At 44.5% G+C, this 26603-nt stretch overlaps 1 protein-coding gene across 1 annotated transcript in view; it reads left to right on the plus strand.

The window, feature by feature from the left end:
* The window catches only part of SPAG17 (sperm associated antigen 17), a 994731-nt gene that overhangs the window by 282354 nt on the left and 685774 nt on the right, over positions 1 to 26603 (plus strand). Inside the window, exons 13-15 of the mRNA XM_030205033.1 lie at positions 14184 to 14334; positions 24043 to 24283; positions 24898 to 24946. Of these exons, the coding sequence (XP_030060893.1) occupies positions 14184 to 14334; positions 24043 to 24283; positions 24898 to 24946 (441 nt within the window). The remainder of the gene's footprint in view (positions 1 to 14183; positions 14335 to 24042; positions 24284 to 24897; positions 24947 to 26603) is intronic.

Below are 26603 nucleotides of genomic sequence, written 5' to 3' on the forward strand. Positions count from 1 at the left end.
TCAGAGATGTAGGTACGTTCCTTCATCTCACGAGCCTGCTCAGGCTCATCCCCTGCACACTCGTTCTCGTCAACAGCATGTGCTTAAGGCCCCTGCTCCCCAGTCTAAGCAAGGGCAAGCTTTTCACTGGCTCCAGCAGAGCATAGCTGCTATTAAAGTGTTCCGTACCGGATGACTTGCTGGGCGGGGAGAGCTGAAGTTTTTCTACGAAAGGTGGCCCCTTAATTCTTCCAACCGGAGGGTTCTCCAAATAGTCCGTCTCGGATACACACTAAATTGGATTCCAAACCTCCAAATTGCCCATCCAGGGGGATGTGTCCCATCGTAAAGGGCCCTGAACAAATTCTGGTGAAAGAAAAGTTCAGGATGGTTTCCCTGGGCACCCTTCTTCCCATGATTCAAGAAAATGATTGGCTATGCTCTCTGGACTTAAAGCATGCACATAAAAGGACAAAGGGGAGCCAGTTGACATTGTGTATCTGGATTTTCAAAAGGCATTTGACAAGGTACCTCATGAAAGGCTACAGAGGAAATTGGAAGGTCATGGGATAGGAGGAAATGTCCTATTATTGATTAAAAACTGGTTGAAGGATAGGAAACAGAGAGTGGGGTTAAATGGGCAGTATTCACAACGGAGAAGGGTAGTTAGTGGGGTTCCTCAGGGGTCAGTGCTAGGACCGCTGCTTTTTAATATATTTATAAACGATTTAGAGATGGGAGTAACCAGCGAGGTAATTAAATTTGCTGATGACACAAAGTTATTCAAAGTCGTTAACTCGCAAGAGAATTGTGAAAAATTACAGAAGGACCTTACGAGACTGGGAGACAGGGCGGCTAAATGGCACATGACGTTTAATGTGAGCAAGTGCAAGGTGATGCATGTGGGAAAAAAGAACCTGAATTATAGCTACGTCATTCAAGATTCCAAGTTAGGAGTTACGGACCAAGAAAGGGAGATCTGGGTGTCGTCGTTGATAATACACTGAAACCTTCTGCTCAGTGTGCTGCTGTGGCTAGGAAAGCGAATAGAATGTTGGGTATTATTAGGAAAGGTATGGAGAACAGGTGTGAGGATGTTATAATGCCATTGTATCGCTCCATGGTGCGACCGCACATTGAGTATTGTGTTCGATTCTGGTCGCTGCATCTCAAGAAAGATATAGTAGAATTGGAAAAGGTGCAGCGAAGGGCGACGAAAATGATAGCAGGGATGGGACGACTTCCCTATGAAGAAAGACTAAGGAGGCTAGGGCTTTTCAGCTTGGAGAAGAGATGGCTGAGGGGAGACATGATAGAGGTATATAAAATAATGAGTGGAGTGGAACAGGTGGAGGTGAAGCGTCTGTTCACACTTTCCAAAACTACTAGGACTAGGGGGCATGCGATGAAACTACAGTGTAGTAAATTTAAAACAAATAGGAGAATATTTTTCTTCACCCAACGCATAATTAAACTTTGGAATTCGTTGCCGGAGAACGTAGTGAAGGCGGTTAGCTTGGCAGAGTTTAAAAAGGGGTTGGATGGTTTCCTAAAGGACAAGTCCATAGACCGCTACTAAATGGACTTGGGAAAAATCCACAATTTCGGGAATAACATGTATAAAATGTTTGTACGTTTGGGTAGCTTTCCAGGTGCCCTTGACCTGGATTGGCCGCTGTTGGGGACAGGATGCTGGGCTCGATGGACCTTTGGTCTTTTCCAAGTATGGCATTACTTATGTACTCACATCCCGATACTTCCATCCCACTGGAAGTATCTTTGATTTTGACTGGGAAGACATCACTACCAGTACCATGTGTTGCGTTTTGGCCTTGCATCAGCTCCCACTGTCTTTACCTGCGTCGCTACTCAGACTGAGAGTCCATGTGTTCCCTTACCTCAACAATTGGCTGGTGAAGAGCACGTCAGAGAACGGTGCTCGGGAGTCCATACGGAGAACTATTCGGGTACTAGAACTATTGGGGTTCGTTATAAACTACCCCAAGTCCCATCTTCACTCAGCTGAACAATTGGAATTCATTGGAGCCCTGGTCAATACACAGAAGGTTTGAACCTTCCTCCCAGGGCAGAGGGCAAACACTTTATTCTCATTGGCCTCTCAGGTTCAAGCCTCTCGGCAGGTGACTGCTCGGCAGAAGTTGAGGTTGTTAGGCCACATGGCGTCCACAGTTTATGTGACACCCATGACACGCCTTCACAAGAGATCAGCCCAATGGACCCTAGCCTTCCAGTGGTACTAGGCTACGGGAGGACTGGAAGATGTCATCAGAATGTCTCCAAACCTTGTTCACTCTCTCCTCTGGTGGACTGTTCGATCCAATTTGACCCTGGGACTTCTATTCAAAATTCCTCAGCCACAAAAAGTGTTGACAATGGATGCGTCCTTGGTTGGGGAGCTCATGTAGATGGGCTTCACACTTAGGGAGCAAGATCCAGCCAGGAAACAGGTCTTCAAATCAAACCAATCTTCTGGAGCTACAGGCAATCTGGAACACTCTAAAGGCTTTCAGAGATCGGCTGTCCAATCAAATTATTATCATTCAAACAGACAACCAGGTTGCAATGTATTACACCAACAAGCCGGGGGTGGGGTGGGCGGGGGGCACCAGATCACGCCCTCTGTGTCGGGAAGCCATCCAGATGTGGCACTGGGCTCGCTAACATGGCATGTTCCTTCATGCTACTTATCTGCCTTGCAAAAACAGTTTGGCCAACAGACTGAGCAGGGTTATGCAACCGCACGAATGGCCTCTCAGCATGGGCGTTGCTCATGAGATCTTCCAAGCATGGGGCACCCCCTTGGTGGGTCTCATTGCCACTCACCTGAATCACAAAGTCCCTCAGTTCTGCTCTAGGCTTCAGGCCCACGACAGACTAGCATCAGATGCCTTCCTCCTGCATTGGGGGTCAGGTTTCTGTATGCGCATCCTCCCATTCCTCTTGTGGTGAAGACTCTACTGAAAGTCAAGCAAGACCATGGGACCATGATTTTAATTGCACCTTACTGGCCTTGACAGATCCGGTTCCTTCTTCTTCTGGAGTTATCCTCTGAAGAACCATGGAAATTGGAGTGTTTTCTGATCCTCATCATGAAGAATGAGATTTATCTTCTATATTCCAACCTTCCGACTCTGGCCCTTATGACCTAGATGTTGAGAGCCTAGAATTTGCTTCTCTCAGTCTGTCAGAGGGTGTCTCCCAAGTCTTGCTGGCTTCCAGGAAAGATTCCACTAAGAGGTGTTTATTCAAATGGAGGAGGTTTGCTGTCTGGTGTGAGGGCAAGGCCCTAGATCCTGTTTACTGTCTTACACAGTCCTTGTTTCAATACCTTCTGCACCTTTCTGAGTCTGGTCTCAAGACCAACTCTGTAAGGGTTCACCTCAGTGCAATTAGTGCTTATCATCAGCGCGTAGAGGGTAAACCCATCTCTGGACAGCCTCTAGTTGTTCGCTTCATGAAAGGTTAGCTTTTCTCAAAGCCCCCTGTCAAATCTCCACCTGCATCATGGGACCTCCGTGTCATTCTCACCTAGCTGATGGGAGCTCCTTTCAAGCCACTAAATTCCTGCCATCTGAAGTACTTGACCTCAAAGGTCATTTTCTTTGTGGCTGTTACTTCAGCTTACAGGGTCAGTGAGCTTCAGGCTTTAGTAGTGGATGCACCTTATACTAAGTTTCAACAGAGTAGTCCTCTGCAAGCACCCTAAGTTCCTGCCAAAGGTTGTGTCAGAGTTCCATCTGAACCAGTCAGTTGTCTTGCCAACATTCTTACCCAGACCTCATGCTCATCCTGGTGAGAGCACTTTGCACACCTTGGACTGCAAGCGAGCATTGGCCTACTACATGGAGCGGACAAGGCCCCACAGACAGTCCACCCAACTTTTGTTTCTTTTAATCCCAATAGGATGGGGGTCACCATTGGGAAAAGCACAATCACTAATTGGCTGGCAGAGTGCATTTCTTTCACTTATGCCTAGGCTGGGCTGACTCTGGATGGTCATGTCAAGGTTCATAATGTTATTAGAGCCATGGCTGACATTGGTAGCCCAATTTCGGTCAGCCTCCATTGAAGAAATTTGCAAGGCTGCGACGTGGTCTTCAGTTCACACATACATATCTCATTACTGCCTTGAGCAGGATATCCAAAGCGATAGTCAGTTCGGGCAGACAGTGTTGCAGAATCTGTTTGGGGTCTATAATCCAACTCCACCCTCCTAGACCCATTTTATTTTGTTCCATGCTGCACTCTCCTTCAGTTGTATATAGTTTCAGGTTTATCTGAGTTATGTCCTTGCCATTGCAAGGCACATTTGACCAAAGTTTGTTGTTTTCTGTGTGCCTGAATGCTAGAGATACCCCACTTTTGAGAATTAATGCCCTGCTTGTCCTCAGAGAAAGCAAAGTTACTTACCTGTAGCAGGTATTCTCAGAGGACAGCAGGGCTTATATTCTCACAAACTCTCCCTCCTCCTCTTGGAGTTGTCTCCTATTGTTTTCTTTTTTACTTGCTATAGTATTTAACTGCAGTATCTGCATATGAGCAGCGGGCGGGAAGACGCCCGTGCATGCACAATGGAGCGTGTCTCGTGCTCCACAAAAGCTCTTATGGCTTGTCATATTGCCCAGACCGGCGTAACCCACTTGTGAGAATATAAGCCTCGGTGAAGCCTCGGTGACGCCCCGGTATACATGTCAGACCTCATAGACTTACCAACCAGGAATTCTAAAAGATCATCACGTACATTCATGAATCTCCACTACCCAGCTGCAAAGGAGTAAAATATAAGCTAACATATGCATCCAGCTTCTCCTACATAAGTACACAACTATGGAGTGCACTACCAAAAGCCACAAAAACAATACGCGACATAACTAATTTCCGAAAACTACTAAAAACCAACCTGTTCAATATGGCATACCACAATGATCCATCCTAAACACCAGACAACAAAACTCATACCAGAATTGTACAAAACGTAACTCTCTATTCTGGACTGCTTTCTATTACAATCGAACTTTAATGTAATACCATTTTATTCTTATTATGAAAATGATTTCTCCTTACTTGAATTCCTAATCTACTCTGTCACCTGCAATATAACTGTATATTTCTCATTCCGGAATTGGTGATCGCCATCACGGAACAAGTAAGCCACATTGAGCCTGCAAATAGGTAGGAAAATGTGGGATACAAATGCTACAAATAAATAAAATAAGTCCTGCTGTCCTCGGAGAATACTTGCTACAGGTAAATAACTTCGCTTTACTGCAGTGGGTAAAAGGCTGTCTTTTTTATTTTAAGAAATGGCCGACCATTTTGGCGGGAGCACTTACCGCCACCCATTGAGGTGGTGGTAAGGGCTCCCTCGCTAACCTGGCAGTAACTGGGCAGCACGCAGCACTGCCTGATTAACGCCGGGTAGACACCGGCACTACAAAAAATATATATATTTGTAGTGCTGGGGGTGGGAACTACTGCCGGGCTAATTCCAGATTAGCGATCAGAAAGTCCCCGTTGGGCTTACCGCCACTTCATAAAACACCCCCTAAAGTTTTAAGATATTATGAAGTTTTTATTGATTTATAAGTACATTTGAGGCTCCTTTGGTCACTCCCCCCAATGTTTGTTTTAGCGTCCAATGATATCATTGGAATTCACATTTCGAAATGCATAATTCTTGTGGCGTTTTGCATTTTTTAGCATTTTTTTAAAGTGTACTACTACTACTATTTAGCATTTCTATAGCGCTACAAGGCGTACGCAGCACTGCACAAACATAGAAGAAAGACAGTCCCTGCTCAAAGAGCTTACAATCTAATAGACAAAAAAATAAATAAAGTAAGCAAATCAAATCAATTAATGTGAACGGGAAGGAAGAGAGGAGGGTAGGTGGAGGCGAGTGGTTACAAGTGGTTACGAGTCAAAAGCAATGTTAAAGAGGTGGGCTTTCAGTCTAGATTTAAAGGTGGCCAAGGATGGGGCAAGATATAGGGGCTCAGGAAGTTTATTCCAGGCGTAGGGTGCAGCGAGACAGAAGGTGCGAAGTCTGGAGTTGGCAGTAGTGGAGAAGGGAACAGATAAGAAGGATTTATCCATGGAGCGGAGTGCACGGGAAGGGGTGTAGGGAAGGACGAGTGTGGAGAGATACTGGGGAGCAGCAGAGTGAGTACATTTATAGGTTAGTAGAAGAAGTTTGAACAGGATGCGAAAATGGATAGGGAGCCAGTGAAGGGTCTTGAGGAGAGGGGTAGTATGAGTAAAGCGACCCTGGCGGAAGACGAGAAGGGCAGCAGAGTTTTGAACCGACTGGAGAGGGGAGAGGTGACTAAGTGGGAGGCCAGCAAGAAGCAGATTGCAGTAGTATAAACGAGAGGTGACAAGGGTGTGGATGAGGGTTTTGGTAGAGTGCTCGGAAAGAAAGGGGCGGATTTTACGGATGTTGTAGAGAAAGAAACGACAGGTCTTGGCAATCTGCTGGATATGAGCAGAGAAGGAGAGAGAAGAGTCAAAGATGACCCCAAGGTTTCGAGCTGAGGAGACAGGGTGAATGAGAGAGCCATCAACAGAAATAGAAAACGGGGGGAGCGGGGAGGTGGGTTTGGGGGGGAAAATGAGAAGCTCAGTTTTGGTCATATTTAATTTCAGGTGGCGTTGAGACATCCAGACAGCAATGTCAGACAAGCACGCTGAAACTTTGGTTTGGATGCAAGGTGAGATATCAGGGGTAGAAAGGTAGATTTGGGAGTCATCAGCATAGAGATGGTAGGAAAAGCCATGGGATGAGATTAATGAACCAAGGGAAGAAGTGTAGATAGAAAAGAGGCGGGGACCAAGAACAGAACCCTGAGGTACGCCGACAGGCAGAGGGATAGAAGTAGAAGAGGATCCACCAGAGTGAACACTAAAGGTGCGGAGGGAGAGGTAGGAAGAGAACCAGGAAAGGACAGAGCCCTGGAATCCAAGTGAGGACAGGGTATCGAGAAGTATGCTGTGATCGACAGTGTCAAAAGCAGCGGAAAGATCAAGAAGAATGAGGATGGAATATTGACCTCTGGATTTAGCCAGTAATAGGTCATTGGAGACTTTAGTAAGCGCAGTTTCGGTTGAGTGGAGAGGGCGAAAACCAGATTGTAGTGGGTCAAGAATAGCATGTGAGGAGAGAAAATCAAGGCAGCGGCGGTGAACAGCATGCTCAAGTAATTTGGAGAGAAAAGGAAGGAGGGAGATGGGTCGGTAATTAGAGGGACAAGTAGGGTCGAGTGAAGGCTTCTTAAGGAGAGGTGTGACCACAGCATGTTTAAAGGCAGCAGGGACAGTCGCAGTGGAAAGTGAGAGGTTGAGAATGTGACAGATAAAAGGAATAAGAGCAGGAGAGATGGCATTAAGAAGGTGGGTGGGAATGGGATCAGAGGAACAGGTGGTACATTTTGAGGAAGAAAGGAGAAGTGTAGTTTCCTCAATAGTAACTTCAGGAAAGGAGGAAAGGGAATGAGGGGAAGGAGAGAGAGGGGAACGAACTAGTGGAGGGAGAGGTGGTGAGGTAGAGAAAGCAAGGTTTATCTTTTGAACCTTGTTGTGAAAGAATTCAGCAAGGGTCTGAGGAGATAATGAAGGGGGAGTTGGGGGAGGGGGCACCTTGAGGAGAGAGTTCAATGTGGTGAAGAGAAGTCAAGGATTAGAGCCAAGAGAGTTGGTCAGTTGGATATAATAATCCTGTTTGGCACGTAAAAGAGCAGATTGGAAGGAGGTCAGCATGAACTTAAAGTGTAAGAAATCAGCAAGGGCCCGAGATTTCCGCCAGAGGCGTTCGGCGGAGCGGGTACAGGAACGTAGGTAGCGGATATTAGAAGTCAGCCAAGGTTGGGGTTTTGTACGCCTTATAGGGCGGGTCATCAAAGGTGCAAGAGTGTCTAAGGCAGAGGATAGAGTATTGTTGTAAGAAGAAACAGCCTCGTTGACAGACGTGGATGGTGCCACAGTACAGAGGAGGTTTGAAACATGGGAGGATAGAGATGAAGGGTCAATATCGTGAAGATTACTAGATAAATTAGATAAGATAGGACGGGACTGGGAGGGAGGAGATTTAAGTGTGAAAGTTATAAGATGGTGATCAGAAGAGGGAAGATCAGAGGCAAGGAAACTAGAGGGTGAACAGTTGGAGGAGAAGATGAGATCAAGACAGTGACCATTTTGATGAGTGGGGGAGGTGGAGCATAGTTGGAGATTAAAGGAGGACGTTAAAGCGAGTAACTTGGAAATATAAGAGTTGGAAGGATCATTAGCAGGAATATTAAAGTCACCAAGGATGAGAGAGGGGGAGGAAGGATCATGGAAGAAGGCAAGCCAGGCGTCAAAGTCACTGAGAAAGGATGAAAGGGACTTATCAGGGGGACGATAAATGATCGCTATTTGAAGAGGCAGAGGAGAGAAAAGGCGGATAGAGTGGACTTCAAAGGAGGAAAAACAGTGAGATTGAGGTGGAAGAAGAGGTTGAAATCTGGAGGAGGGAGAGAGAAGTAGTCCAACACCGCCCCACGGCCAGCAGGGTGAGGAGTATGTGAAAATAGATAACCGCCATGACACAGGGCTGTGACTGAAGCAGAGTCATCAGGGCAGAGCCAGGTTTCTATTATGGCGAGCAGATGGAGGTGACGCGAGATAAAGAGGTCCTGGATATAGGCGAGTTTGTTACAGATAGAGCGGGCATTCCATAGGGCGCAAGAGAAGGGCAGAGAAGAGGAGGGGAGTAGAGAAATAGAGATGAGGTTAGAGAGGTCGTGGTGAGATCTGTAGAGTTGGGATAATAGTTGGTGAGGGGGGCCAGGATTGGGATTGATGTCACCGGCTGAGAGTAAGAGAAGGAGTAAAAGAGAGCGGAGGAGAGTAGGAGAGGTGTGGCCATGAAGGCACCTAGAGCGGAGGCCCTGAGTGGATTGGAGTGGACCTGGGTGTCACCCCGGAGAAGGCTGTAAGGATATACAGATGAGCTGCAAGTCCTCCACAGCACCTGAAAAGCAGCCGGTGGTAGAGCTGGGCACCTCTCAGCTGAGGAAAGGCTTACCAGGGGTTAGGCCGAAGCCAGCATTCCTCCCCCTGAGGGTCGCCTGTACTCTGGAACTTTGAATTACTATAATTAAATGGAGGAAAAGAACTCAGTTGTCCTGGCTTGGCAGCAAGTGTAATGTCCTAGTGCCAGCTCATATTGGACCCCAATCTTATCATTAGTCAAAAAACCTCCAAATTTTGATTTTTAAATTTACTATTAATCTCTGTTATTTCACTTATTTTTATAATTTTAATTTATTGTATAAAAATTGTGCACCGTGACTTCTCCAAATGGAGAGGGGGGAACAGGAGGGGGGAGGGGCCCTGGAACCTTTCTAGCGCCCGTTTCCTTTCTGTTCGAAATGGGCCTCTTTTACTAGTTTCTTCATAAAATATTACAGTTCAATACAAAAGGCTCTTAGCTTGATTCTTGTACCCAACGGGACTCTCCATTTCACTCTTTTATCAAGCTTCATCAGAGGACTAAGTGCTCTTAGAACCTACAAAATATATATAGTAATTAATCAGTGCCTTTGATATATATTACAAAAATCACAGCAAAGTATACACTTACTATGATATAGACATTCAAATATTTGAAAGGTATTAATCCGCAAACAAACCTTTTCCGGAGATGGGAAGGCGATAGAACTAGAGGACATGAATTGAGGTTGAAGGGAAGCAGACTCAAGACTAATGTCAGGAAGCATTTTTTTCACGTAGAAGGTGGTGGATACATGGAATGCACTCCCGCGGGAGATGGTGGAGATGAAAACAGTAACGGAATTCAAACATGCGTGTGATAAACACAAGGAGTCCTGTTTAGAAGGAATGGTTCCATGGAATCTTAGCGGAGATTGGGTGGCGATGCCGGTAATTGGAAACAAAACGGGAGCTAGGCAGACTTTTACGGTCTACGCCCTGATCGTCACTGAATAGATAAGGGATGGGCTGGAGTGTAAACTTAAGGGGCTTCGATGTTAGCTTTAGAACTTAGTACAAGAACAGTACTGGGTAGACTTCTACGGTCTGTGCCCTGCGAAAAGCCATGGACAAATCAAACTCGGGTATATATATAAAGTATCATATACCATGTAAAATGAGTTTGTCTTGTTGGGCAGACTGGATGGACCGTACAGGTCTTTGTCTGCTGTCATTTACTATGTTACTATGCTCTAATGCACACCAATCTTTCAATATGGCGTTTACTGGCTTCAAGACGCCTGCCTTCTCTTTAGAACCAAAAGTGTTTTTTTTATTTTAGTTACATTTGTACCACGCGCTTTCCCACTCATGGCAGGCTCAATGCGGCTTACATATACAGGTACTTATTTGTACCTGGGGCAATGGAGGGTTAAGTGACTTGCTCAGAGTCACAAGGAGCTGCCTGTGCCTGAAGTGGGAATTGAACTCAGTTCCTCAGTTCCCCAGGACCAGAGTCCACCACCCTAACCACTAGGCCACTCCTCCACTCAGATATGCTAATAAACATATTTTAATTAGATACGCAAAAAGCTATTTATTGAGTTCAGTGAACTCTGACCCTCAGACAGACTACTCAAAGAGCAAACACCAACACAGCTGTAGCAGATTCACCGTGAGTTGCTGGAGGAAAGGTATGTGAGTATTAGCCTTTTTGAGCTGATTGATCTGATTTCTGCAAGTTTTGCTGGTCAATATGGGAATGGGTTACAAATTCTTTTAATGATTATTTTTTTTTGCCTTTAGCTTCTAACCATTAGGTAATATCTTTGGATCACACCTTTTGGAGATGTGAGTTTATTTCACCTCTCCTTTATTTATATGCATGTGATTTGGATTTCTACATTGCTTTTTTTTTTTTCACGTTATACATGTTTTTGGCTATAAACAGTGTTTAACAGCCCCTGGCCTTGTTGGGCTGTTATGTATTTATGCATTTATGTGGTGAATAAACTTTAGACTTTTCTATTATCACTGATTTGCTGTTTTGTGCCCACCTTGGATCTTGTAGTTCAGCTGCCCTTTTGTTTCTTTGGATGCTTACAGAGTTTCCAGTGAATGAGACGTGCCACCTTTTGTACCATTCTGTATAAAAAATTTTCCGTCATCAGCACTTCGCAGCCAGCCACGGGATGAATAACTGTTTGTAGCTCTTTCTTACAGAATCTACATTGTGAACAAGCAATTGTTCTATCACAATGTACACAAGCCTCATGTCCACTATGTTCATTTTTAAAATCGGCAAAAGCAGAATGACCTATCATGTCTGATATGTGTTTGGCTCTGGTGTAAGCAATGTGAAATGTGTTTGGCCCTGTTTGAAAATCTCATGCAACTGTAAAACATACCAATGTTTACTTATGCTGTTTGCTATCTCAGAAACCCTGTTGGAATAGGATACTATACAAACTTGTTTCTGCATACTATCCTGTCTACTTTCCTGAAGTAATAATTGGAAATTAGCATTCAAAGCTCTGAAAAATGCTTGTTTCAAGATCCTTTTTGAATAAACCCTTCTCATATAATGATGCATTCATCATCTGTTGAACATGTGTCATGCACAGAAACTGACTAATAGGCAAGAAATCTCTCAAACGACGTGGATGACAACTGTCATATGAGAGATAATTGTTCTTCTCAATTGGTTTCCGAAGGTAGTAGGAGTGTCAAACAAGTGGGCGGAGTCAGGAAAAGACACTGTATTCCGGGAATGGAAACACAAACGAACAGATTAAAGTGTTACCACTATGAATTAAAACAACAGCAATTTTGGTAAAATTTCAACTGTGCACCACAGATATCACTGTTATATACTGAAAGTAGCAGGAGCATCAAATAAGTGGGTGTAGTGAAAGGCAGAGTCAGGAACGCACTGTAGACCAGGAACGGGGGTAGTAGGAGCATCAAATAAGTGGGCAGAGTCAAAGACGGAGTCAAGAACAGACACTGTAGACCGGAAATGGAGGTAGTAGGCACGTCAAACAAGTGGGCAGAGTCAGAAACAGACATTGTAGACCGGGAATTGAAACACAGACTGTTCGTTGTTTTAATTCATGGTGGTAATGTTGTAATCGGTTTATTACCACCATGAATTAAAACAACAACAATGTTGGTAAAATTTTGGACCATTGTAGTATATGATATTTTGATAAATGAAGAATTCATTACTGCACCTAATTCACTGAGGTATAGAGAGTGCTATGATGTTGTAACATTATCAATACATAGCTGATATTATTATAGCTCTTAATACCAAGTGCTGGATGCCATGGTGATTAAACTGAAAGTTCTCATATCTTACAAAGCATATTTTTCTAAAATATAATAATAATAATAATAATAATAATAATAAATATTTATTAGTATTTTAGGGCATTTATTTCAGTCTTTGGTGGAGTAATTGTGGCAGAATATTTGGTATACAGTTTACAATTGGTTCTGCCCTTTTTTTGTTTGTATTTTTTTTTTTTTGCATTTGAAGTGATTCTATGCAATATACAGCATAAATAAAGTTCCCCTAATAATTAAAACAATACAGCCTTTACATAAACAAACCTCTCTACTCATTACTGACCGGCAAGGAAGAAGAAGAACGCTATTGCCTATACCTCCACCCAAATGTGTGACTCACAGATGCTCAATTCATGAATTTGAGAACTAAGGGCCCTGTTTATTAAGCAGCATTATAGGCATGCTAGCATTTTTAACGCGTGTTAACTATGTACGTGCGTGAACCATGCACGTGGCTACAATGTTCCATGGTTAGCGTGTGCGCTAAGTGAAGGCGTGCTAAAAACACTAACACGCCTTAGTAAACAGGGCTCTAAGTTTTGTGTTCATTCTTCCCTACCTGTAAAACAGACAGGCCAACCTCACCTGGCACATTAATAAATTATTTTGTGTTCACCTCTAACCCGCTGTGTGGCTCTGTTTATCAGGTCTTCAGGCCCACCCTCATTCACATTCCCACATAGTGTTATACAGAGAGTCACAGTCAAAGATGGAGTTGGAAACAAGGCAACAGACAAAATGACTGATAGCTAGGATTGCTACTTCTTGATGCTTTTATATGGCTCACAAACTGAAGGAAATTCAAAGTTCAGCCAATATCAACCTTTTGCTTCACTCAAGGGTACATTAGTTGAGCACACTTAAACCAGGTCCCAGGGTGGATGGATTCCATTTGGAGCTCTGGTTGGAAGGGGGAGGCAATGGGCTGCATATTTTCCCCCAATAAAAGAAATAGTTTGTGTCTCTGATAATCCAAAAATTAGGATTAGGTGGCAGCAGCTGAGGCTGAATATATTTTAAAAATGAAGGTTTCTGATCTTAAATTTTCAAAAATAAACTCATGCTACAAAACAATTCTCGTTCATATAGCACAGACTCGAGAACAGATTTTTTTTTTCTATTTATAAAAACGGGGGTTTTACAATGCTTTCAAAAAATAATTATGGAAGGGAAAGGAGAAACAATCCACCTGATATTCAGCGCTATTTAACCGGCCGGGAGCTGTTCCTAGACAGTTAGCTGGGCTGCCTACCGCGGTCTGAATATCAGCCCCAATGTGCTATTTTTTTTTTAACTTTATATAATCTAAACTTTTTTTGTTTATACTCATTATAAAAAATGAGGCTTTGTTTTGCTTTAAAAAGCCCATATATTTCTCCTTTTCAATAAAACTTTGCATCATTGCAAGTCTACATTACTCTTTTCTTTTAGTAGCTCATGAGAAAATCTTATACCATATGACATGGAGATGCAGCCTCAATAGGAGCGGTGGTGAGGGTCTTGGGCTGGATAGGTTGGTGGAAAATGCAGCAAACAACCCCCTACCGCTCTGTAGATACTCCAGCATGTCATCGGTGAAGACCCAGAATTTTCCCCTTTGACACACTGAGATTTGTGTATCACCCAGAATAGACATTTTGGGCCTTCCTTGATGTCATTGTCAAAACAGCTATGGAATTATGGCATTGGGCAGCCAGAGATAATTGAATTTAATCAAACTGAAGCACACTGAGAAAAAATGACTTGATTGGCTAGTTTTGGCTAAGTGCCATAGTTTGCCCATCCTTTTCTATAGTATATTTGAAAATCTTTCCTGATTTAATAAAATGTTATCATATGTCTGCCACTTTTCTCTCTTATTTCAGTTACAAGAAAATGTACACCTAGCAGACATTGAGCGAGAAATGCAAGAAAAGTTTCCATTGATGCAGCAAGTTTACTTCCCACTGTTTACACCTGAGAGTGATATCAAGCGCTTGGGCCGAATCCATGAGCTCATGTATTATTGCTCAAATGGTAATTTGATTTCTTTATATAGTTGCATTAGCTGACTTAAAACCAGCATCATTTGGGAAATCTAATATATAATGATTGACATATATGGGAAGACAATCAAAGTCACATGTGGGTGATATCCAACAGAACCCAGCATGGGAACAGTCCAGCTTTACACAAGCTTTTGGGAGCATTTTAGTGTACATGGAAGCACTTTCCTGCCTACCACTGTTGCACGGAACCTCATCAGTGGCCATTTTTCCACATCCTGAAAGGTAGTGTTTAGTTAGCACTGCCCTCACTGCTCATGATTTGTTTGCTTCCAGTTTTAAAGATTTTGCTATGTAAGACCTGTTGCTGTCATACAGAGTCTCTTTTTCTCCCATTAGCTGCAGATAGGTTTTTCAGGTGATTTTAAAGTTTCTTTTATTTTTCATCATCAGTTTGGATCAGGCCTCAAGCACCTGGTCAGATATATTTCTCTATACTGAGTCGTTTGATTTTGATACAGCTATTTTTTTGGGCATGTTCTAGAAAAAAAGTCTCAGTGGTTTTAAGAAGTGCTTCTGGTGCAGCAGGACCATATCCATCACAGATACTCATACCTTGTGCCTGGAATGCCTGGGGCTAGACCATGACCCCTCTTACTATATTCTGTGTTCACAGATGTCAAAGAGAGAAATTTGTGGTTCTTAGAGCCAGTGCAAATCGATTTTAGCCTCAATAAAACCAGTCTATCAACTTCAGGATTGGAGGCATTGGTCTCCAAGGCTCCAGGAGTGGCATTGGACATGGGGACACATTGACTTTTAGAGTGTCTCGATCACCCTCAACTTCGTGCATTGACAGAGGCCATCGGAATCAAGCATCATCCAATTCCCTCCCAAGGAAGAGGAAGGATTCATCCTCTTCCTCATTAGCACTGAGGGACAAAAATGGTGAATGTCAGATGAAGGCTGGGACACACAGATATCGAGTCCCTTCAGAGTGTGGCGCTGAGATCACTGAGGAACCGAGGACCCTGAAGTGAAGACCGCTCATCCTTTGTGGTATTGTAGGGAGTATGACAGCCTTTATAGAGCTAAGACCTAGTTTCCAGTACACCCCAAGTGACTCAATAGGATGTGGCCACTCCGATTGTGATGCCCCCACCTTTGTCGATGGCAGCCTTTGAGGATCAGTTCATGAAGTTTAAGGAATGGTTGGAGTGGTTTTTTTCTTGATACAAAGTGACAACTTTGGCATTGATGTTGAGGCTTGAGATAGTCCAACCAATAGTCAAGACCCATATGATACCTGCTGGAGATGCATCAACACCAGGCCCTCAAAGGTGCTCAGTCAATGCTGATCACACAGATGTTGATCTCCAGTCCTTCAAGAGAGGAAGCTTCCCTGTTGCACCTGAGGTCCCTGGCATCACCCTTGGCCTACAGTTAGAGACATGCAGAGACATCTCTGGCTGAGTACGTCTATAAGACTGACTCAGAGCATGCCTGATTTTCTGAAGAGGAGCTGAAGCTTTCTCAAAGGAATCTACTGGTCTACTATCGGGTCCCTCCCCACCACATAAGAGGAGTAAATCTTCCCCAGAGGAACTATCATTCACAGAGTTTGTTTGGGAGATGGCTAAAGCTGTCCAATGTTCTTTAGAGGTCTAAAGAAACAACAGGGCAAGCGATCCACAAAATCCAAAATGGCAATGCAAAGGAGCTTCTCCAAAGGAGAATTCCTTTCAAAAGCACTTTATTCATGCGAGGTCTGGAACTAAAATGAGCCTGACACTGGCCATGCTTCGCCCATGCAAGTGCTGTGTCAGGGGCTGAAAAAAAAAAAAAACAAGTTGTGTGCAACTTTACCACCTTGGTTCAAAACAGTTCATTCCAAGAGATGGCAGCCTCACAAAACAATTCAACAGGAAAACTAGCAGCTGCTAGATCTGCTCCTTTGCATCACAATTTTCCTTAGAGGCACAGAAAGAGCCCAGGAAAAAGGCATTGGATATCTTCCAATTCATGAGCCTCCCTAAGAAAGCTGTGACAGTGCCTGTTCATAAAATTCTAAAGACATAAGCATTGCCTTGCTGGAACAGACCAAGGGTCCATCGAGCCTAGCACCCTGTCTCCGACAGTGGCGAAAAGAACAAGCATTTCGTCCCGGCCATCCCAGAAATAGTGAATTGTTCCTACGTCCATTCAATTACATTGTTTGTCCTTTTCCTCCAGGAAGCCGTCCAACCTTTTTTTAAACTCCGCTAAGCCAACCGCCCCAACCACCTTCTCTGGCAATGAATTCCAGAGTCTAACCACGCGTTGAGTGAAGAAAAACTTCCTCCAATTCGTTTTAAATTTACTACACTGCAGCTTCATCGCATGCTCCCTTGTCCTAGTATTTTGGAAAGAGTAAACAGACGCTCCACATCAACCCGTTCCATTCCACTCATTATCTTATAGACCTCTATTATATCTCCCCTCAGCCACCTTTTCTCCAAGCTGAAGAGCCCCAGCCTCTTCAGCCTTTCCTCATAGGGAAGTCATCTCATCCCCTGAATCATCTTTGTCACCCTTCTCTGCACCTTTTCCAATTCCACTACATTGAACACAATACTCGAGGTGCGGTCGCACCATGGAGCGATACAATGGCATAATAATTTCCTCATTTTTGTTTTCCATCCCTTTCCTAATAATACCCAACATTCTATTTTCTTTCCTAGCCGCAGCAGCACATTGAGCAGAAGATTTCAATGTATCATCAATGATGATACCTAGGTCCCTTTCTCTGTTTGTGACTCCTAACGTGGAACCTTGCATGACGTAGTTATAGTTTGAGTTCCTCTTTCCCACATGCATCACTTTGCACTTGCTCACATTAAACGTCATCTGCCATCTAGACGCCCAGTCTCCCAGTCTCGTAAGGTCCTCTTGTAGTTTTTCACAATCCTCCCGCGATTTAACAACTTTGAATAACTTTGTGTCATCAGCAAATTTAATTACCTCACTAGCTACTCCCATCTCTAGGTCATTTATAAATATGTTAAAAAGCAGTGGTCCCAGCACAGACCCCTGGGGAACTAACTACCCTTCTCCATTGAGAATACTGACCATGTAACCCTACTCTCTGTTTTCTATCTGTTAATCAATTTTTAATCCACAATAGAGCCCTACCTCCTATCCCATGACTCTCCAATTTCCTCTGGAGTCTTTCATGAAGTACTTTGTCAAACGCCTTCTGAAAATCCAGATACACAATATCAACCGGCTCACCTTGTGAAACTAAGAATATAGGAGAGCCCTCTCTCTGTGCAACCTATTAATTAGAAGGTTAACTGTACATACAGAGTACAGAAGGCTCTGGGATTTCAGAATTTGCATTTTCCTTACCATTCATGGTGGTCAAATCCATTCTGAAAAGAGCCTGGAGTTCAAAGATTTGGGCAGGATTTGGGCATTCTCAAAAATTGGATGTTTTTCTGTCATAATGGAACAAAGCAAAAACGTCCAGGGATAAAAGATGATTTGGTCTAGACAGTGGTGTGCTGGTAAATTTTTAACAGGCTGTCTCCCCGGGTATAGCCAGCCCTGCAATTTATTTTTTTTTTTTGGGGGGGGGGGGGGCACAGAGGTGGACTGGGGGCCCAGGTTGGTGGGAAATGCAGCAAATAACCCCCTACCTAGCTCTGTAGATGCTCCAGCGTGTCATCGTTGAAGACCCAGAATATTCCCCTTTAAAAAAAATGATTTTTAACTTCTCCCAGGTTCCAATCTAATTCATGTTTAATATGGGATAAAATGCCATAAATAAGTAAATAAATAGATAGAAACTCTGAATGTTGAGCACCTGATTCTTATAACATGATGTCTGTTGTAGAAGCCCTTTACCAGGAGAAAACATATCGCTGCACCAATATAACAGGGTTAGGGTGTTCCTATAATCAGCCCCTCCAAATGACACCGATTAAGATTTATAACAAATTACTCCTCTACCTATGAAAGTTATTCCCCTATTATACTTCCTCTGTGTACATCCATATGCACAAGCTGGCATGTTTGAAAATACAACTTTTTTTTACAGTATCCTTCCCACGGTCCCCACCCCACCTATTCCAGACCTCCTCCCCGCTCCCCCAGTCTCCCGAGCCACAGGGTCCTAGCACATACCTGAAGGCAGTCACCCTGGTGGTCTAGTAGATTCTTCTGGGCAGGAAAGATCCCTAGTCTTTCCTGCCTGCTGCTGGCGCTGACTCTCCTCCTGCTGAATCTCCTTTATCATAGCTGCCAAGACTTACAAGGACTTACAAGCTGCTGGAAGTTTCGGCAACCATTTTTAAAGAGCGATGCAGCAGCGGGAGGGTCAGCGCCAGCAGTGGGCAGAAAAGACTGGGGATCTTTCCTACCCCGAAGAATCTACTAGACCACCAGGGTGACTGCCTTCAGGTATGTACTAGGACCCTGTGGCTCGGGGGGGAGGAGAAGCAAACCGGCTCGCCCTGCCTGAATAACCGGCTTGCAAAATGCTACAAAAATTAACAACTGTCCCTTGCGAGCCGGCTCCAGCACACTGGGTCTAGACCTGTCTCACTCATGACTTAAGTTACAAAAAGGTGCCCTAAATGACCAGATGACCACTGGAAGGATTAAGGCATGACTCCCCTTCTCTCCTAGTGTCACTGACCCCCTCCCACCCCCAAAGATGTGAAAGAAACAGTACATACCAGCCTCTATGACAGCTTCAGATCTTATGGCCAGTCCTATTAGAGCAGCAAGCAGGTTCCAGAAGTAGCCTAGTGGTCGGTGCAGTGCACTGTAGAGAAGGGGAGCATCCATGCCCATAGAAACATGATGGCAGATAAAGGCCAAGTGGCCCATCCAGTCTGCCTATCCTCAGTAACCACTATCTCCTCCTTTTCCAAAGAGATCCCATGTGCCTGTCCAATGCTTTCTTAAATTCAGACACAGTCTTTGTCTCCACGACCTGCACTGGGAGGCTATTCCACGTGTCCACCCCACCCTTTCTATGAAAAGGTTTTTTTTTTTAGATTACTCCTGAGCCTATAACCTCTTAATTTCATCCTATGCCTTCTCATACCAGAGTTTTTCTTCATTTGAAAAAGGCTCACCTCCTGTACATTAATACCACGGTGGTATTTAAACATCTCTATCATATCCTCTCTCTATTGAGGTCTACAAGTATGTCCCCATATGCTTTATGCAGAAGCGTAGCTAGGTGGGGTGCAGGGGGAGCGGTCACTCCCCTAAATCGATTTTTTAAAAAAACAGCGCCTATGCAGCCATAGGCACCGACCCAATATTTTGAAACCTGCCCTCCTGCTTTCCTGCCGCCCAGCCAGTGCTTAAAACTCATTTTACCTGACTGAACGGCAGTGAAAGAAGCAGAGGACAGCTGGATCGTCTTCAGCTTTCTCCTTCCCTCTCAGCTGAGCTGTGGTCCCGCCCTCATTTCCTGTTTACACAAGGGCGGGATGCTGAGAGGGAAGGAGAAAGCTGAAGACGAGCTGGCTGTTTTCTGCTTCTTTCACTGCCGTTCAGTCAGGTAAAATGAGTTTTAAGAGGTAGGGCAAGGGACAGGGAAGAGGGAGAAATCGCTGAACATGGATGCAGGGGGCAGGGAAGAGGGGAGAAATCGCTGAATATGGATGCAGGGGAGGGCAGGGAAGAGGGGAGAAATCGCTGAACATGGTTGCAGGGGAGGGCAGGGAAGAGGGGAGGAATCGCTGAACGTGGATACAGGGGAGGGGGCAGGGAAGAGGGGAGGAATCGCTGAACATGGATGCAGGGGAGGGGGCAGTGAAGAGGGGAGGAATCGCTGAACATGGATGCAGGGGAGGGGGCAGTGAAGAGGGGAGAAATCGCTGAACATGGATGCAGGGAAGGGGGCAGGGAAGATGGGAGAAATCGCTGAACATGGATGCAGGGGACAGGGAAGAGGGGTGAAATCGCTGAACATGGATGCAGAGGGAAGGGAAGAGGGGTGAAATCGCTGAACATGGATGCAGGGGAGGGTAGGGAAGAGGGGAGAAATCGCTGAACATGGGGGCAGGGAAGAGGGGAGGAATTGCTGAACATCAATGCAGGGGAGGGGGCGGAATTGCTGAACATGGTTGCAGGGGGCAGGGAAGAGGGGTGAAATCGCTGAACATGGAGGCAGGGCAGGGAAGAGGGGAGAAATCACTGAACATGGATGCAGGGCAGGGAAGAGGGGAGAAATCGCTGAACATGAATGCAGGGGAGGGCAGGGGAGAGAAGAGTTGCTGGACATGGATGCAGGGGAGGGCAGGGGAGAGGAGAGTTGCTGGACATGGATGCAGGGGAGGGCAGGAGAAATGTTGCATATGGATGGAAGAGAGGAAAGACAGGAAGGAGATGCATATGGACGGAGGGGAGGGGAGAGAGGAGAAATTGCTGGATATGGATGGATGGAGGGGGGGCAGGGGAGAGAGGAGCATGGATGGACATGGATGGGAGGACAGGGCCCAGGGGAGAGAGGAGAAATTGCTGGATATGGATGGATGGAGGGGGGCTGGGGAGAGAGGAGCATCGATGGACATGGATGGAGGACAGGGCCCAGGGAGAGAGGAGAAATTGCTGGATATGGATGGATGGAGGGGGCAGCAGGGGAGAGAGGAGAATTGCTGGATATGGATGGAGAGTTGCTGGACATGGGTGGATGGAGGGAAGGGCAGGGGAGAGGAGAGTTCCTGGACATAGGTGGATGGAGGGGAGAGGAGAGTTGCTGGACATGGATGGAGGGGAGGGCAATAGAGAGAGGAGGGTTGCTGGACATGGGTGGATGGAGGGGAGGGCAAGGAGAGAATTGTTGGACATGGATGGAGGAGAGGGAAGGGAAGACAGGAAGGAGATGCACATGGATGAAGGGGAGAGAGAAGAAATTCTGGACATGGATGGAGGGGAGGGAAGACAGAGGAAGGAGATGCACATGGATGGAGGGGAAGGGAGAGAGAAGAAATGCTGGACAAGGATGGAAGGGAGGGAAGAGAGGAAGGAGATGAGATGAGGGAAAAGGAAGAGAGGAGAAAAACTGCACATGGATGGAGAAAATAGGCAGAAGTTGGATCCACTGGACAGTCAAGTCTGCGGAGGACCCAGCATTTACTTATGGATATAGAGCAAGAAATGAAGAAGAAAGGAGGAAAGTAAAGAAATAAATGGAAAGGAAGCCCTGGAAACGGAGTTAAGAGGACAGATAGTAGCAGAATCAGATACTGGGCCAGCATGATCAGAAAAACACTTATGAAGTGGGTGAAAGATGGGAGAAGAACTTAGGAGACTAGGTAAGGGAGAGATAGAGGGGGGAATGGAAGTGCTGGAAAGGGAATGAGAGGGAGATGGTCAAAGCTAGTAGGTATCAGATGAATACTAAGGACTAAAGAGTGAGAGAAAAGTGGGGGGGAAACATAAAATGAAAGATCAGTGCCAGACAGATGCAGAGAAGAACAGGAAGAAGACAAGAGAAGAGCAAAGAAATGGAAAAGCCAACCTGGAAAAGAATTTAGGAGAAGACTGACACATGAAAAGTGGAAAAGAGACTGGGACCAGCCCAACTAGAAAAACAGAATGCTCAGACAACAAAGGTAGAAAACAAAACAGTCTTTTTATTTAATGCTTTTTAAGGACTAAGATGTGCCTGCTTTGTGAAATGTACATTTTTTTTTTCGTATTGTTGTATTTTGCAGAGTACAGGAGAAAATACATTTCTGTTTCTCTTTTACCAGTATTTGCACTGCTTACAGAGTCTGGCTTTCTTGAAGAGATCTATATTTCAGTTTTTGTGGTCATGTTTTTTGTGGTTCCCTATTTTGTATCACATGAGGGTCTGTCCATGTTCTGCATATGTGACTGAGGTGACTGATTCTGCTAGCATGTAGTGTTTTGTGTAGGAATGTGTAATAGTCCAGCTTGTTCCATTTTCCAGTAGCAGGTATATTGAGGCTCTAGGGTCCAGGGTATTTTCATAGGTGAGTTAGGGCTTTTGTGTGTTAAGTTTTCTGTATAGATTTTGAGTGTCTTTTTGTAGGGTTTTGTGTTATTTCATAAAGTGTCTTGCCCTATTGTTTTTGATATGCTGGCTTCATATTCAGCATTTTAATCTGGTGCGTGTGTGTGTGTTTTGAAATGGCCTTAACAAATATGTATGAGATGTACATAAGGAAATGAATATGCAAATATGCCAAGCCACACCCTTTGCCTCCCAAAATGAAACAGTCAAACTATGCCAATGTCTGGCGCCTATTTTACAAAGTCTGCTCCCCCAGACGTCAAAACCTAGCTACGCCTCTGGCTTTATGACAAGAGACCACTGACTGGTTTTGTATCTGCCCTCTGGACCAACTCCATCCTGTTTATATCTTTTTGTAGGTGCGGTGTCCAGAATTGCACACAGTATTTAAATGAGGCCTCACCAGAGACCTTTACAAGGGCACTATCACCCCTTTTTCATGTTGGCCATTCCTCTCCCTATGCACCTGAGCATCCGTCTGGCTTTGATCGTTGCCTTCTACTTGTTTGGCCACCTTAAGATCATTAGATACAATCACCCCCAAGTTCTCTGTTCTTTTGTACACAAAAGTACTTCATCCCCTATACTATACCGTTCCCTTGGATTTTTGTAACCCAAGTGCATGACCCCGCGTTTTTTAGCATTAAGTCTTAGTTGGCAATTACTGGACCATTCTTAACGCTTCGCTAGATCTGTCCTTATGTTATCCACACCCTCCAGGGTGTCTACCCTATTACAGAGTTTGGTATCATCTGCAAAGAGACAAACCTTACCAGACAGTCCTTCCCCAATATCACTCACAAAGATGTTAAAAAAGAGCCAGCCCAAGGACCGATCCCTGCGGTACACCACTGATAACATCCTTTTCCTCGGAGCAAACTCCATTTACCACTACCCACTGTCTCCTTCCATTTAACCAGTTTTTAACCCCTCAGTCAGTCACTTTAGGTCCAATATTGAGGGCACTCAGTTTATTTCAGTCACCCCCTCTAACTGTTACACTTGTGTGAGCTCTCCAAAACCCACCAAAAACCTACTGTACCCACATATAGGTGACACCTGCAGACATAAGGGCTGTGGTTTACAGTTAGGTAAAGTAGTTTTTTGGTGGGTTTTGAAGGGCTTACCATACAATATAAAGGGGTAATGGTGAGATGTGTACCTGGGAATTTTTATGTGAAGTCCATTGCAGCGCCTTCTAGGGTGCCCCACTGCTCTGCTGCGATGTTTGTGTGGCCAGTATACTAAGAATGCTGCTGCCCCCTACATCCCATTGACTTGTTTTTGTGCATTTTCCCCTTGGATTTTTTTTTTTCAAAAATGGTCACAAAAGAAAAATGCACTGAGCACACAACATCTAGGAAATGGCCATTTTTGAAACAAAAAGTAGATGGTTTTTTGGTTCAAAAATGGCCATGTTAGCCACTTGATTTTTGGACATTTTCAGCAAAATGGCCATAAGCGGTTTTAGATGTCACATCAAAAATGCCCCTCCACATGTAAAATAAAAATGTTTTTCTCTTACTTGACTGTTTTGTTTTCATATTGAAAGATTATTGTGTAATTGACAGAATCCTTAGGATTATCTTCCTGCTCTGTACTTTTGCTTGATGTCGTATGCAAAATTAAAATGTGAAAAGTTCCTTTCCCAGTTCTACTAAAATGGTACTCATTATAGTGTGTTGTATTCTGTTGTAGAACTCTTGAGTTGGTCTGAAGTAGAAAGAATCTTCAAATTATTCACTTTTGAAAGCTTGAACCTCATAGGCCTTGATGAATTTGGTGAGCTGGAGGAGTCCAGTAGTTTGATTGGAAATAGGTATAAAGAAAATCATATACCATGGGATGATCCAGATGGATTTGTTAAAGAGCTGAAGAAAGAGAGTAGGACACAAGAGATCCATGGCCTGAAGCAATTTCTATCCTCGGGTAAGTTCCGATAAAGTTCTTGTTAAAGAGTTGAGAAATGCTTTTCTTTAAAGGGGGTCTTTACTAAAGCTTAAAGCTTAGCTCCAGTTTTCTGCAGCAGGGCCCATTTTATTCCTATGAGCCCTGCTGCAGATAACTCAAACTAAGCTGCTACTCTGTAGACAATCTCTCTATTTAATTCTTAGCGCAGGGAAGCTGATCCTTTATCAAGGTGCTGTGAAATATTATATATGCTACTGTTGTCCTTTTGGGCCACAACCGTACAACTCTGCTAGTCTGCTGCAGCAACATCATTTTCAATGATTTCCAATGGTCTGTAGAAAGAAGTGATATATGTAGTACCAACATAAGTAAGGCCACTGCTGCATATAAAGCTCCCTTATCTCCTTTTTACATGCTGGAACTTTAAACAGCCTTCTCACCATGCACCATGACAGAATGGCTATGTATCAAGGCACTGCATTTAGTTTAAATTGGTAAAAAAAAAAAAAAAAAAAAAAGAGGTATCACATGTGTCCTTCATTTCTGACATTTATTTCTTCATTGTAAGTGTACTAACACAGAATTTACATTACTATAATTTTGGAACTTGAAAATTATGGATTTCTTTTACAATTACAGAACTTGTGAGGACCAAGAAAGTGAAGATATTGTTGTTTCACTTCCAGATAAGGTGAGATATTTGTTTTCTTTGGGGCCATTGAGGGTTATATGACAAACTGAATGTTAAACCTTAGTCTATGGTCTGACCCCAAAGGAAAACAATAAAAAGAAATCTATAATCTGTATAAGATCCATGTAATATTCATACATGATCCATATGAGATGACTTTAATTTGTGAATCTAGACCCACTTTCTAGTATACACTATGAAAGTGGTTATGATTACAAGTACCATCACAGTTTGTACCAGTGACATCCGGTCAGTTCTAATAGCTGGAGATACAATATAATCATAGGTAATATTACCTTCCGAAATCACTAAAAACCCATCTGTTCAAGCAAGCATATCCAAATGACGCCACACTAATCTCATGAACCCATATACTCAACAAATATCCAGGAGACAACGACAGTAACCCAAAATACATCTCCCACTAAATTCCCTTATTCGTATCCCATGTACCATCCCCCTCCCACCTCCATTACCCTTCTCCTATGCTCACCTACCCTTGGCTCACCACCTTCGCCTACTCCCTTCTCCCTTTCCGATCTCCACCTACCGATCTCCACCTTTATTATCTGCTATACTTAGATTTTCTCTATCAACTAGCTGTTGAGCCCGTTAAAACGGGCTGGTATTGGGGTTTTCGGATGTCGACAGCTGGCCTCGCCCCGCGTGGTGGCCACCACTCCCTCCCCCCCGCGAGTTCGCCGCTACTGTTTTCCCCCCCCCCCCCCCCCGGAGTCACCACTGCCAGCCCTCCACCCGGCCCAGGGCCCTCTCTCCGCTACTGAACTTACATCCATTGGCCGAACGCAGCAACGCACATCAGCTGAGCTGCCGTCGGCCTTCCTTCTCTGCCTGTGTCCCCACCCTCGTGTGACGTAACGTCAGTGAGGGCGGGACACAGGCAGGAAGGAAGGCGGACGGCAGCTCAGCTGATGTGCGTGCTGCGTTCGGGCGAATGGATGTAAGTTCAGTAGCGGAGAGAGGGCCTGGCCGGGTGGATGGCTGGTGCGGCGACACCGGGGTCGGGCGAGCGGTAGTCGGTGACCTCGGGCGGGGGGGAGCGGGAGCGGCCGTCGGCAGCTTGTGCAGTTTCCCTCTCTGTCCCGCCCCCGTCATCACGTATTGACGCGGGGGCGGGACAGAGAGGGAAGTCTCTACTGCGCATTTGCGAGTGAGCAGTCACTCGCCGTTTATATGTTTGATACTCTATAATCCCGATTTACTATGTGAGCCGCATGAACCTGCTATGGTGCAGAGAAACTTGAATTGTTCTTGTGTTCAGAAACTGCTGTGAAGATAAACGTAAGACGTAGAAGAATTTATGATTTTTCTGAACAGAAAGTGTGAGAAAGGAGATTTGTAGTCATGTATTAGTAGTGATTTTGTTCTGATTGCATATTGCATAGCTTCTGTTTTCAAAGTTCAAAGTTGCAAAAAATTAGTCCCATTGAGTCTGATTCAAAAATGTTTTCTTGAGTGTATTTCCTGTGTAAATTTGGCTGTCTGAAAATTGCCAACCTTCAATGTGGCTGCAACTCATCAATTTTTATCATGGCACATGTAATTTAACTGCTATAGGAGAGGAGGCTTTTCCCGGAACATGTTTGAATTGGGGATGGAAAATAGGCACATAGGTGTTATTTTTGATTCTAAGATA

The sequence above is a fragment of the Microcaecilia unicolor genome, chromosome 5 (assembly GCF_901765095.1).
Source record: "Microcaecilia unicolor chromosome 5, aMicUni1.1, whole genome shotgun sequence".
In the NCBI taxonomy this organism is placed as follows: domain Eukaryota; kingdom Metazoa; phylum Chordata; class Amphibia; order Gymnophiona; family Siphonopidae; genus Microcaecilia; species Microcaecilia unicolor.